The sequence below is a fragment of the Carlito syrichta genome, unplaced genomic scaffold (genome assembly GCF_000164805.1).
Source record: "Carlito syrichta isolate Samal-C Ts95f unplaced genomic scaffold, Tarsius_syrichta-2.0.1 Scaffold305409, whole genome shotgun sequence".
In the NCBI taxonomy this organism is placed as follows: domain Eukaryota; kingdom Metazoa; phylum Chordata; class Mammalia; order Primates; family Tarsiidae; genus Carlito; species Carlito syrichta.
This window is the reverse complement of record NW_007249505.1, coordinates 353,249-366,180: the sequence shown is the minus strand read 5'-3', so window position 1 is coordinate 366,180 and position 12,932 is coordinate 353,249. Positions and strand designations below refer to the sequence as shown.

At 48.0% G+C, this 12,932-nt stretch overlaps 1 protein-coding gene across 1 annotated transcript in view; it reads right to left on the bottom strand.

The window, feature by feature from the left end:
* TRAPPC12 (trafficking protein particle complex 12) overlaps positions 1–12,932 on the bottom strand; it is a 102,172-nt gene that overhangs the window by 16,551 nt on the left and 72,689 nt on the right. The window contains exons 7-8 of the mRNA XM_008061662.1: positions 9,529–9,601; positions 6,240–6,313 (exon numbers count right to left, since the gene is read on the bottom strand). Of these exons, the coding sequence (XP_008059853.1) occupies positions 6,240–6,313; positions 9,529–9,601 (147 nt within the window). The remainder of the gene's footprint in view (positions 1–6,239; positions 6,314–9,528; positions 9,602–12,932) is intronic.

The following is a 12,932-nucleotide window of genomic DNA, read 5'->3' as shown; positions in this document are numbered from 1 at the left end:
GGGGCTCTGTCATTTAGGTAGGCAATTCGAGTTTCATTCAGGCTGTATCTCTTTTTCTCCTGACAAAATTACTAAGTGACTTGGTGGATTTTGTCTTATTTCCACCCTCCAAACACAGCAGCCAAGCTTTTCAAGTGTCTCCTAGTTAAACACTTTCTATGCTAGTGACTGGGGCAAAATCTTTAAATGTAAACAACCCCAAAACAACTTTGCGGAGGCAGTGAGCGTGCACATCAAGGCTGTGTGTGCCCAGCAGAAGGCATGAGTGTCAGCTGCTCTCCAGTGTCCAAGAAATCCCTCCTGCTTCAAAGACAGTCACACGTGAACCCCCTCAGCTGCTGGGTCTGGCATCTACTCTCTGCAAAAGGCTTCTGCCTGAAATTCTCACTGAGTCTCTTGTGCCTGTGCAGCAGTGCCCTCTACTCTGCTTGTGGTGACCTGAACCGTGGCCCCTCCTCAAGGCCAAGGCCTGACAGCCACTGTCTCACTGTCCATCTGCCACTTGTGCCAGCATGTTGCGGGCACCGGGCTGATACTGGGTGGACTCAGTTACCTCTTCCAGGTATGAGGAAGTCGGTCTCAGAGAGAGAAGGCCTTGCCACAGTCACATGGATACAGCAGTGCTAGCCTTAAGCCCCAGCAAATCCAGAGTTCTCTCCAGAATGAGTGACCACTATATTTACGAGCAAGCTCTGTGCAGCGGACACTGTGCTGAACACTTCCCTGTGTTACTGCCCTAAGTTACAGGGACGTGGCCAGCAGTAACTATGGCCAGCAGTGGTGTCTTTCTCCTAGTGTATTCATTGTAAAATCCCAGAAGGTACTTTTATTTCTTTATTCTTTCCATCTCTTCTAAACTAGGACTGGAGTTACTAGTTTGCTAATTGGGATGTTATAAAGAAAGACAGACGAGTAAAACTCCAGCTTGGCAGGAAGAAAAGGGAGTGACTCTTTCCAGTCTCGTACCTTCAAGCACAGCTCATTAAAACTAATTTTATTCAAGGCCTGATGCTCACGAGGAGCCAGACAGCACATGCCTCGGTTTCCTTTCCCACGACTCCTTGCTGCCTGTCACTGCTGACTGTGGCTGGGTTTCTAGTTGCATGAGTGTGTGTGAGTGCATGGGGGAGGGACCTTGCACAGAGAGGGCTTTGTGTCCTGGTGCCTGGGCCCTCAGGATGCTGAGGTTGCAGCTGGGGACAGAAGGGGCAGCCTCATTGCAGCTACAGGCCTGCCCACCCTGGGGCTGGGCCTGCTTTGAAAAGTTTAGAGGGGCTGGGCACGGTGGCTCACACCTGGTGATCCCAGCACTTTGGGAGGCCAAGGCAGGAAGACTGTTTGAGCCCAGGAGTTCCAGACTAGCCTGGGCAACAAAGTGAGACCTCATCTTTACAAAAAAAACAAAGGAAAAATCGGCCATGTGTGGTAGTGCAAGCTTGTAATCCCAGTTACTTGGCAGGCTGAGGTGGGAGGATCACCTGAGCCCAGGGGTCAAGGCGGTGGTGAGCATGCCACGGCATTCCAGCCTGGGCAATGGAATGAGACCCCGAATTAAAAAGGAAAAAAAGTTTAGGGAAGTAGTCCTGCTTCTAGTAGCCCCCCCCATGCTCCTCTCTGGAGAGTTGTGGCACCAAGAATCCCTCATGCAGGAATGGTCTGGTTACACCCTACTTTTGGTTTCAAGTAAACAAAAGGCAGACTTTGGTTTTCTTGCTGTTAGCCCTATGGTGCCACTGGGTTATGCCGATGCCTCACTCGTGCTAATGATGTTCCGGACTAATATGGCCACCACAGAGACAGCTGACATGGGAGTGCGGCTGTGGGAGGGTGTGAAGTGGGAAGGTGTGAAGTGCTTGCTATTGGAGGGTGATGCTGTGGCCCATCACCGCCTTAACAACTCTGTTGCAGTACTCAGGGCCAGGGGTCAATGTCTCTGAAGATGATCTGATATGACAAAGGACAGGTTTTTTGTTTTAAATCAAACAACGATCCTTGATGGGAAGTTATTTTAAAACACTGCTCTTCTAGAAGAATATTTTTGGATAGCTACATAGGCTTGGGAACCATGTGAGAAAGCTGAATTCCAGAGGAGAGGGTCAAGCAGCAGAGAAGGGATTGTGTGAGGCCTGCGGCGCCAGCTGGACAGCCATGCCCGCGAGGTCAGCCACAGTCATGTGTGCTGGTTCCTCGGGTGATAGGCCGCCTGCCTGGGAGATGGCTGCAGACAGGGGAATGGATTCTGGCATTTTTCAAGGAGTCTATCATCAAACAACCCAGATGAGGATTTAGGACTGTTAGAGAGCTTCCTTAATTCGATCATTTAATGACATTGTTTATTAACTGAAGGTAGAAGAAACACAGCCCCTTTCAGGGAAGATGGCTAAAAGGAGCTCTTCAGACACAGCATAATATACTCCCAGATCATACAGATTTGGCTTTGAATAGGACATGAATGACTTGCTTTCAGGGACAAACCTATTTCAGCTCAATCTTCACTCCTTTCTTTCAGCAGCAACACTTGTTTAGTGACCATGAAACTAGATTTACAACCATTCTGCAAACCAGAAAGGACTTGTGCAGTGTAATTTAAGCCAGAAGGGTGGTAGTTTATGCAGCTGCATGCTCCTTTCACCAAATGCAAGAAGCTGGGAGGGAGGTAGACTCTTGGGCACCCAGGGAGGGCCAGGGCTGCCTGAGGCAGTCAGCACATGCATCCACATAGTCTGCCAGTGCAGGCACTTAAGGCTACTGTGAGGCCTCAGCAGAGGCAGTAACATTCAGAAAGTGAGGATGGTGAAATGTTCAAGGCTTCGTAAGACATACGACTGTGCATTGTAGTCTACCATGCAGATATTCAGGGCTGAAATATATGCACAGATTCCTCATCACTAAGAAGCTAAATGAATGTTTATTTTGCTGTAATAAAAATGTTATTCAAAATAATTAAATGGCTGATTAAATAACTCGGTTAGCCCATACAATTTAATTAACATGATACCCCCATATAGTAAAACCACACACTGTTGCAATATTGTGTATGGTCACTAGATGGCAACAAAATGCATATGTTTGAATTGGCCTTAATTGCAAAATTTTTCACTTAACTCATGAAAATGAAAGATTAAGCTAAACTTTCAAATTAAATTATATCTGTTGCAAAGTATTTTTGAAATACAATAACATATTCTGCATACTGAGCCCCAACAATGTAGGAAGAAGACTTACACTTGGTACCTGATGTTATTATTACTACAGCACAACAAATACTCCATAATTTTTTGTTGATATGTCTTAAAGACGCAAATAAAAACTCACCGGTGGAACAGGTAACTTTCCTCCCTGAGGAGTTTTATCCCATGATTAATGAAACATCAGTTCTGTGAATTTGTAATCTGTTCTTTATTTCTTTGCGTAAGAATGTTCTGGCAAGCCGGGCTCGGTGGCTCAGCCTGTAATCCCGCACCTTTTGGAGGCTGAGGTGAGTGGATTGCCTAAGCCTGTGGGTTCGAGACTCACCTGGGCAACTTGGCAAGACCTCATCTCTACAATAAATCAAAAAATTAGCTGGGCGTGGTCCGCGCCTGTAGTTCTGGCTACTTGGAAAACTGAGGCAGAAGGATTACCAGAGCCCAGCAGGTTGATGCTAGGGTGGCCGTGAGTGTACCACTGCACTTCAGCAACGGAGTGAGATTCCGACTCCAAAAAAACAACAAAAAAAAGAATGTCTGGCAAGCTGGTGACTTTCAGGTAAAGCTGACAGCAACCTCAAGAGACAGAGAAGGCCTGCCATGGGCCACCAGCACACTGGGAGAATGGCCTGTTCTGGCAGGTAGTGGGGACAGGGGCACAGTGTCTGGGGCCTACCTGGCTACTGCCAAAGCCTTGGGTGGTGAAGAGGCCATTTCTTTCCTGCCTGCACGGACTGCTCAGGGCAGGGGAAGTGGGAGGCCTGTTTGGTATTCTCACTCAGAGGTGGGCAAGTTCTACTAAAAAAAGTCAGAGAGAGAAGGAGGAGAAGGGAAGTTAGGGGACAGAAGGAGGGTGAGGTTTAGAGAAAATGTGACCGTGTAGGCAAATGGCCTTAGCGGGAACATCTTGGATGTGGCAATGGAAGGAAAAATCTGTTCTGGGCAAACACACAGAACTCCTTAAAAAACCATAATTTCCTTTATCTAGTAATAAAGAGCTGTGTGAATGTCAGAGCTGGGAGGGACTTCAGAGGTTTGGGTTCCCTGACCTCATCTTAAAGGAGGCAGCTGAGCCTTGCAGATGTGCAAGGCTGCATCAAGGTCACTTGCTACTGAGGATGACTGGGATGCCCTGGGTCTCCAGTGAGCGTCCAGCGTCGCACTCCTGCAGAAGCATGACAACAGAGACCCCTCCACGTGCACATCGGGGCACTGTAGCTGCTCCAAATTCCTGATTGAGTGCACGAGCTGCTGACGCTTATGAACTCACATGGGGAGACTCCCCCAAAACTCGGAATTATCTTTTGGAGAGCAGGCCCTTTGTAGTGCACTCAGAATCTGTTCTTCAAGATCAGTCAACCCAAGAGTCTATTTGGAAGTTTGAGATGGTTGCGTCACAACCTGTGGAAGAAACGTCCTGAGTTTTGGCAAACAGGTGATTGATTCTTCCACCAGGACAATGTACCTGCCCACACTGTGCTATGTTCAGCAGTTTTTGACCAAAAATGGCATGACCCCATGCCCCACCCTCCCTATTCACCTGATCTCACCCTGAGTGACTTTTGTTTCCTTGGATAAAAAAAGTTCCTCAGAGGGAAACCTTTTGCTGATGTGGAAGAAGTGAAAGAAAAACGGTAGAAGCACTAAAAGGCATCAAGATTAACAAGTTCGAAAACTGTTTTGAGCAGTGGAAAAAGCATCTGATAGGTGTACTGCATCAAATGGAGAGTACTTGGAAGTTGACTGTAGTTTAAACATGCAAGAATACACAATTTTTTTTTTTGAGTTGGAATCTCATTCTGTCACACTCATTACCACCACAGCCTCGACCTGTTGGGCTCAGGTAATCCTTCCACCTCAGCCTTCCAAGAAGTTGGAACTATAGGCATGTGCTAACATGCCTTGCTAATTTTTGGATTTTTTACCGAGATGAGGTTTCACCATGTTGCTGAGGCTGGTCTTAAACTCCTAGGCTCAGGCAATCCTCTCACCCCTGCCTCCCAAAGTGCTGGGATTACAGGCATGAGCCATGATGCTCAGCTCTCAATTTTTAATAAATTGCTTTTTTTCTGGGTCCCCTTGTATATTTGGGTCTAGCCCAACAGGGGTGGTGCCTGAGGACACCATTATCTCGAAGGCCACTCCAAGATCCATGTATAAAACAGGCTGGCACTTCATGGTTAATAACAGAACCTGTAAGCGCATTTATCTACCTGGCGAACTGCCTGCTCTGCCTTGCTGAAAATCAAGTCTGAAAATGACCTTGGGCCACTTGGAACCTGCAGGTGTGGGAGGAGTCAGGATTTCTGTCTTAGAAGAGCCCAGAAGGTATCAGGAGAGCTGCTCTGGGGCATCTGCTGCTTGCTGATTCTCATGCCAGCTTTTAGGGCCCACAGCTGGCTGCAGTGTCACCAGCTCCATGCAGGGTGCCCTGACAGCCAGGGTGGGAGGTGAGCCAGGTATTTCAGGGGTGTCTTCAAACAAAGAGGGAAGCCAAAACACACTGCTGCACAGGCTGGGGAGGGCCTGCAGAGAGCGAGAAAAGACTAGAAAAAACAAGACTGACAGCTTCTGTTCAGCTCCTTGATTTTTAAGCTGTTTCCTCAGGGGGTTGAGAGCTCTGGGGTGACGTCCTAAGAAGTAGGTCTTATGGGAAAAGCCTGTCTTCAGATGTTGTGAGCATCAATCACAAAATCAAATCGAGATATGAGAAAAACAACCTCCACAAGGACAGAGAGAACAAAGGACACTTTTTTTGGGATGAAATTTAGAGAAAAATGGGTATTTTAATTAAATCATTTAGACCCACATTTAAAGAATTAAATTTGATAATGTAAATTCTACATCTGTTGAGATTCCTTTCAGTAGAAATGAAAGTAAATTTGGCCCCAGAGTGTGTTACTGAACTCTGTTAAACAACCAGGACTTAAAAGGATTTTCTGCTGAGGGCCACCTGCTCGTGCCTCGTCGGGGACTTCAGCAATTCCCTTGCAGCTTCTACGGACGCCCCCTCCAACATGACATGGCTCCGCAGCACGGCCACCCACGTACCTTCATCAGGAGCAGACAGTTAGCCATGGAGTACATCACTCGGCCCAGACGCGCCCTCCACAGCCGGATGGAAGCTGCGAGACAAGAGCAGCTTGTGAGTGTGTCCAAGTGAATGGGTGGTTCCTTCCAGCCGTCAATTGTAGGGCACTGCAAGTTCTGATGTAAAAGATCCCTCTCGTTAATAGCCCCACGTTTTGGCCTGGAATGTTTAACGTGCTGCGAGCCACATTGTGAGACAGAAGATATAGCATCCATGTGGACTGGAGTTGGCTCTGAGAAGCGATGTCTGCATCAATGATGCCATGAGAACCAGGAGGGTGGCCGCTCAGCATCGGCCCAGACAAAAGGCCAGGAGATCCAACTGGGAGCCAAGTTTCCAGAGCTAGAGCCCCAAGACCATGAGCAAATCTGAGAAAAACCACGACCATCAGCTCGTAGTATGCCTGGGCCAGGAAGGCTGGCTGCCCTGGGTGGCTGAAGAGCCTCTTAGAGCTGACCTGTGGGAGGCTATCCAGCGGGTCCCCCTGTGTCCAGCACTCAGGCGGCACATTCCTTGGAAGGCGTCATACTCCCTCTGGCTGGCCTTGTACCCATAGCACCCACTGCCACCTGAGCCTGGGCCATCCCTCCCTGCTTTCTCTTGCATATCCCTGTTACCAGTCATCTTCCCATTGATTTCACATCTCCAAGACCCACCTTTTCCAGTGGTTTCACACTGGCTCTATGGACTTCTTGGCATCTGTAGGGGTACCCTAGGAGCTCCCTGGGGGGCGGAAGGGCTGACCAAGGCTCCTGTTTATCACTGGGGTGATCAGGAGGAAGGTCTGGGTTGAGGACTGAGCGGATCTTAAACTTGTGTGTTGCTGATAGATAGGCTGAGATCCAGAGTGTCAGGGGGATGTGTCCATCCCTTGTCCAGTACTCCTCGCTCTGTGCTCTGTCCACACCCTTCAAGAGAATCCACCCTCATGACTGAGAAGTGTGAAGACACTACCGTGAGCAATGCCAGCTGCTGGGAAAGCTTGTGGCCTCCTCACCAGCTTGGCCCTGGAAAGCTGCATATCCCAGCACACCTTGAGGTTGGGTTCAGGGGACCTTTGCGACCCCAAGGAATCCACGGACCCAGTCCACTAGGAGAGATGGGTCTTGAAGGTTTGAAATCAGCAGGAAGATGGCTGGTAACTAAGGGATACGCAGGGGAGAGCAGGGAGGATTGGGCCTGACATGAACTCTCCATCATGAGAGGGCAATCGCCCAGGAATTATGTGTATTGCTGGAGAGCTTAAGAAGAACACAAAAAACTTAACTGCTAGAATTAAAAACTTAAGTCACTTTGCTTTTCAGCAAGTAAAAATACATTAGCTGCTTTTGTTTCTTTTATAGCATTATTTTTGTGAAAAAAAGAAATTTTGAGCAATCTTTTCTTACTGAATGTAAAGTATGGATTGTCTCAACAAATTGCAGATTATTTTGATTATCATCACAGATTCCTTTCCAGTGCTAAATCTTCACCTACTCTCCTCATACATCTGTTTATCTGTGTGACTTTTTGTTAGAGTTCTAGGAACTGCTTTTTGGTCTCTAATAACTACGTGCTCATTCCCACTAAAACAGCAGCCCCAACAGGAATCAAATGAGTGGATGTCAAAAATGCTGGAGAATGGGATGTGTGCAAGTTATGGGGACTTCCCTCCTTCAGACCTTGTTTATTTACGTGTAAAAGTAATTGCCTGGAAAGAGAGTACACATGCTCACACACATGCGCCATACACACTATATATCCCCTACACCACGCTCACAGACCTCACACACCACCCCCCCACACTACACCACAAACACAACACCCACTCTATATGCCACATACACGCCACACACATATGCACGCATACCACATATGTATGCCATCACACACACACACACACACACACTACACACATCACACACCCACCACACACACATACCATTGACGAATCCCACCACACACATATCACACATACACCTCAAACCCAGAAATCATGTGGGATTTCTTAAACAAAGGACACATTAAGAATAAACAGGCCAGGTGCGGTGGCTCTAGTCTGTAATCCCAGCATTTTGGGAGGCCGAGGTGAGGGGATTGCCTGAGCTCATGGGTTTGAGACCAGCCCGGGCATCATGGCGAGACCTCCTTTCTACAATAAATCAAAAATTAGCTGGGCATGGTAGTGTGCGCCTGTAGTTCCAGTTACTTGGAAGGCTGAGGTGAAAGAGTTGCTGGAGCCCAGTAGGTTGATGCTGGGGTGGCTGTGAGCGTGCCACTGCACTCCAGCCTAGGAGATGGAGTAAGACTCCAACTCAAAAAATTCCTTTTCAAGAATAAACGGGGCCCAGGATGGGGACCTGGCAGGCCAGCACTTTCCCAGACACATCCCTCCTCACTCCCACTGCCATGAGCACGTCTGGACCTCACAGGCCTCACTGGCCTCACTCCCCAACTGTGTCCCTCCCCAGGTTCCTGCCTCTTTCCACCTTTGGCTCAAGTTCCTCCAGGGTTGGCTGCAGAGGGAATGCCCTGCTTGCCAGCAGTTCCCGTGAAGTCTTGCATGCATAAGGGTTGCAGAGACAGAGAAGACCATGTCTCTGGACTCACGAGCCCACAGGGGGTCAACTCCATGGGAAGAAGGAAATGACCATGCAACCAGGCCTGTGGGGAGATGCTGCCCCAAGGATAGGGAAGGGCTGCTTGAGTCAGGCTTCCTGGCCTGATGAGAAGCTCACTCCTCGCAAATGCACTCAATGCCCTGCGGCTGAAACAACGTTCTTGCTGTGCAAATCTTAGGTAGTCTCTCAGGTCTCATCTTTCACCTAGCTCCTTTTGAAGCACCTTCTTGAGCCTCTTCTCCAGGCTGCATGTTCCCCTGGGGGAGGCAGCCCCATGGGGAGGTCAGACTCCTTCATCCGCACCCTCTCAGACAACCACTTCAGCATGGAACATTCTGTGTTGAGTGCTTATGTGGTGAAGGCGTGTCTTCTACCCTCTCAGACCACCACCTCAGTGTGAATCATTCCATGTTGAATGCTTATGTGGTGAAGGCGCATCTTCTTCCCTGTCATTGGGGCTCAGTTCTAACTCATTGCACCCAGTGGCACCACCCACAGTGCTTGGTTCCCCAAAAAGGAATGAATGAAGAGTGCATGAATGGACGAACACACTATTGACTAAGAAAAGGAGAAGGGAATAAGGAAGAAAAAGGCTTTGGAGCAAATAACATCCAGTAAGCATGAGTTAGGCACAGCCTGGCCAGCTCACCTTGTCTGCCCTCCTGTGTCACGCTGCTCATACCGCCATCTTCAGCCAAGCCTTGCTCCAAATTCGTCAGGATCTGCAAATAGTTTCAAATGAGATGGACAAAATCATGGAAGCGAATGTGTCTTGATTTTGTCATACATTCTTGGTAGAGCAAATGTCTTGTATGAAAATAATTTTTCAAGAGATGTTCAAATTGGCACATGCTAAACATCACTGGATCTCTAGCACACAGGTGACAGTGAGTAGATGGCAGGATATGGGCTTATTTTTTTGAGTTGAAGTCTCATTCTGTCACTCAGGCTGGAGTGCAATGGCACAATCAGGATGATCATGCCTCATAGCAGCCTTGATCTCTTGGGCTCAGGTGATCCTTCCACCTCAGCATCCCAAGCAACTGAGATCACATGCATGTGCCACCACACTCGGCTAATGTTTTTTTTTTTTTGGGGGGGGGGAGACGAGTTCTCACTATGTTGCCCAGGCAGGTCTTGAACTCCTGTGCTCAAGCAATCTTCCCATCTCAGCTTCCCATAGTGTTGGGATTTCAGGCATGAGCCATTGTGCCTGGCTGAATTTGGGTTTATGATGCTCAGAAAGTATTTTCAGACATCATATGTAGAGAATGTTTTTCCTTTTCAAGAAAAGCATCAAGTAATGTGGCACATGAGAGTGATCACTAACATCTGTGAAAATGTCAGGCTGTTCCTCCAGGCATTGTGAGGTGCTGTGGCCTTTTTAATGTGCCAGATTACCTTTTGTGCAACTGTCATTTGCCATCGTTTTTACTATCTGGTCAGTAGCTTTTGGTGGCTTCTTTTGTGTTTTGGTTTTCCCTGAAGAAAGGGCTATTATTGCCACTGTAGTTTGGGATTATCTAAGAAAACTTAGATAATCTTGCTAGTGAACATTTCCCCAAAGACCCACCCAGGAGGGGAGGCGGACAGCCCTGTGATGAGGCTGCTTTGGATTTCCATTTGCTTGTCACCCTGGTCTTTCCAATGATGAGGACGACAGTGGCCTCTCCTCCCCTGTGAGAGCTATTATTTAATACAAGTTGGAGAGCAATTTGCTGTGAACACGTAGCGTTTTTCCTCTGAAGAGTTATCCTGTGCTACCTTGATGACGCAGAGGACACACTTGGGGTTAAACACTGTAACCCTGAAAAGAAGTTCGCTGTTTAAAACCAGGTCAAATGACGGGTGAATCTGTCTTCTGATGAATTATCATAAAAACAGAAACTGACAGGAAAGTCTTGGTGTTACCCTGAAATTAAATTCCCTCAGGCTAGAGCAGAGGGAGCACAGAAGAAAGAGCGACGAGAGACCCACTGCAGAGACAAAGTCAAGGACATGACCCTAACTTGGTGGCACCTGGCCTATGGAGCCCCCGCATCAGGAAGTGGACTCTGACCAAAGGGAAAGCCTCTGTGTCTAAGAGCAAAACCAACACAACGTGTTAGATGCAACTTCCACTGGGCTTGAGACATCCTTACGGCTGAGACTAGTGTAGACAGCTGAGGGCGGGTTCTGTGCTTGCTTTGTGTGCCTCAACACTGCACAAGGTCTCTACATACCGCTGAACGGAGAAGAGCACGCAGCAGGAAGGCTCCAGACCTTCAGTGAGTACCCAAGGCCTGGGAGAGAAGACCCACCCTACAGCCACGGCGGCCTCCATCTGATCTGCGAAGGCCCACACTCCCTACTGGCTGTTGTGGCTGATGTGGGGAGAAGGTAGAGTAGGATCCTTCAGTGGGACAGGAGAACAGAAAGGTATGGAAAATAAGTTAAAAGAATTTCCCACCCCACTGATGCTGAGATGCAGGCAGAAACAGAAGCTGTGTCTTCAGCAGAGGCATCAAATACAGAGCAAATGAAAAAGGGATTTCATCTGCTCACAGCTGATTTTCTGGTTCAGACCTATGACTTTGTCTTTCCTGGAAGTCCTTTCTATCTTTTGGATGCATCAGCCCAGCTGGGAGGGCACACAGGTAAGAGGTGGAGACACCAAGCAGGCTACAGACCTCCCCCTTCAAGGTGCACTCTGATGGCTGGGGCTGAGGGACACAAAGAATGGCGGTGATGTCTGCAGGGACCTAGGTCACCAAGGTACTTCAGTCCAGAAGAGGGACAGGTGGAGAAGGCATCCATCATAGACAGGAGCGTATGCAAGTTAGATGCAACTGTCCAATCTCCAATGACTATTTTTTAATTTATTTTTAGGATATATCATTTAATGATGTCAGTTAATAGGTCCCAGTCTGATTCAGAAGAGCATCCGTGAGTGAACTGAACAGAAACGGTAGTTCACAGTTGGTAGCTTTTATCGCTGTCTATCTAGAGACAGTTGTCTGGCTTTATAAAGTAACAGTACATTGATTTACAAAAGGTTATTTCTATAAAGGAAAGTGACAGACACACTCTCAACCCAGAGCTTGAATCATTTAGGAAATGCAGATATTGCAAGAAAAGCCTGACAGTGTATGTAGTTTGCAAATCTGGTGTGCTTGAAATTTCCTCCTTGGTTCCTTCTGCCCCGGATAAAAGGACAGATACCAATCAGTAGTCCTGTGTTTGTTTCCCAGAAGAACAAAGACACGATGTACTAGACCCAGCTCATTCTGGAAGAGGCTCTGAAAAGGAGAGGCATGTTTGCAAGCTTGGGGTGGCAGAATGGCACCACACAGGACCCAGGTACACAGATGGCTGCCATTTTTACTTTATTTGGTAAGAAGCCCCAAAGGCCAAGGTGTTTCTTTCAGCTCCAGAAAATTTAAATTAAAAGGATGCTATTACCCAAGTAAATGTGACAAAGGGACCACGCCCATCCGGGTTGAGCAGCTTTCCTTGCAGCTATGAAGATGTTCTGTGTTCTTCATTAGGACGGAAGCTGGGGGGGGGCACGCCTTTATAGAACCACGCCTCTTTCGTTCCTCAGCGTCTTCCCCACCTGGGTTCACTGACATGTGACACTGCTCAGTGATTGACACATGCATGCTCCTGGGAGGTGGGAGTGATCACAGCAAGCCCTGGGGTCACACCATGGGGTTCAGCGGGTAGCAGAGCCAGGAAGAGGTGACACTCTAGTCGGGTCATCTTCTCCTGAGACCCAGTGTGGCACTCCTTTCTCAGCATGCTGACAAACAGCCAAGGTGCTACAGTTAAGTGCACTGTAGAGGTGGGAATGGATGACTTCTATATTTATTTTGCAATAAAAATTGAAACATTAGAAAATCTGGGTTTTTTGTTTTTTTTTTGAGTTGGAGTCTCACTCTGTCACCCAGACTGGAGTGCAGTGGCCGCTCCCAGCCACCGCAGCCTCAACCTGCTGGGCTCTGGCGATCCTTCCGCCTCAGCCTTCCAAGTAGCTGGAACTACAGGTGCGCGCTACCATGCCCAGCTAATTTT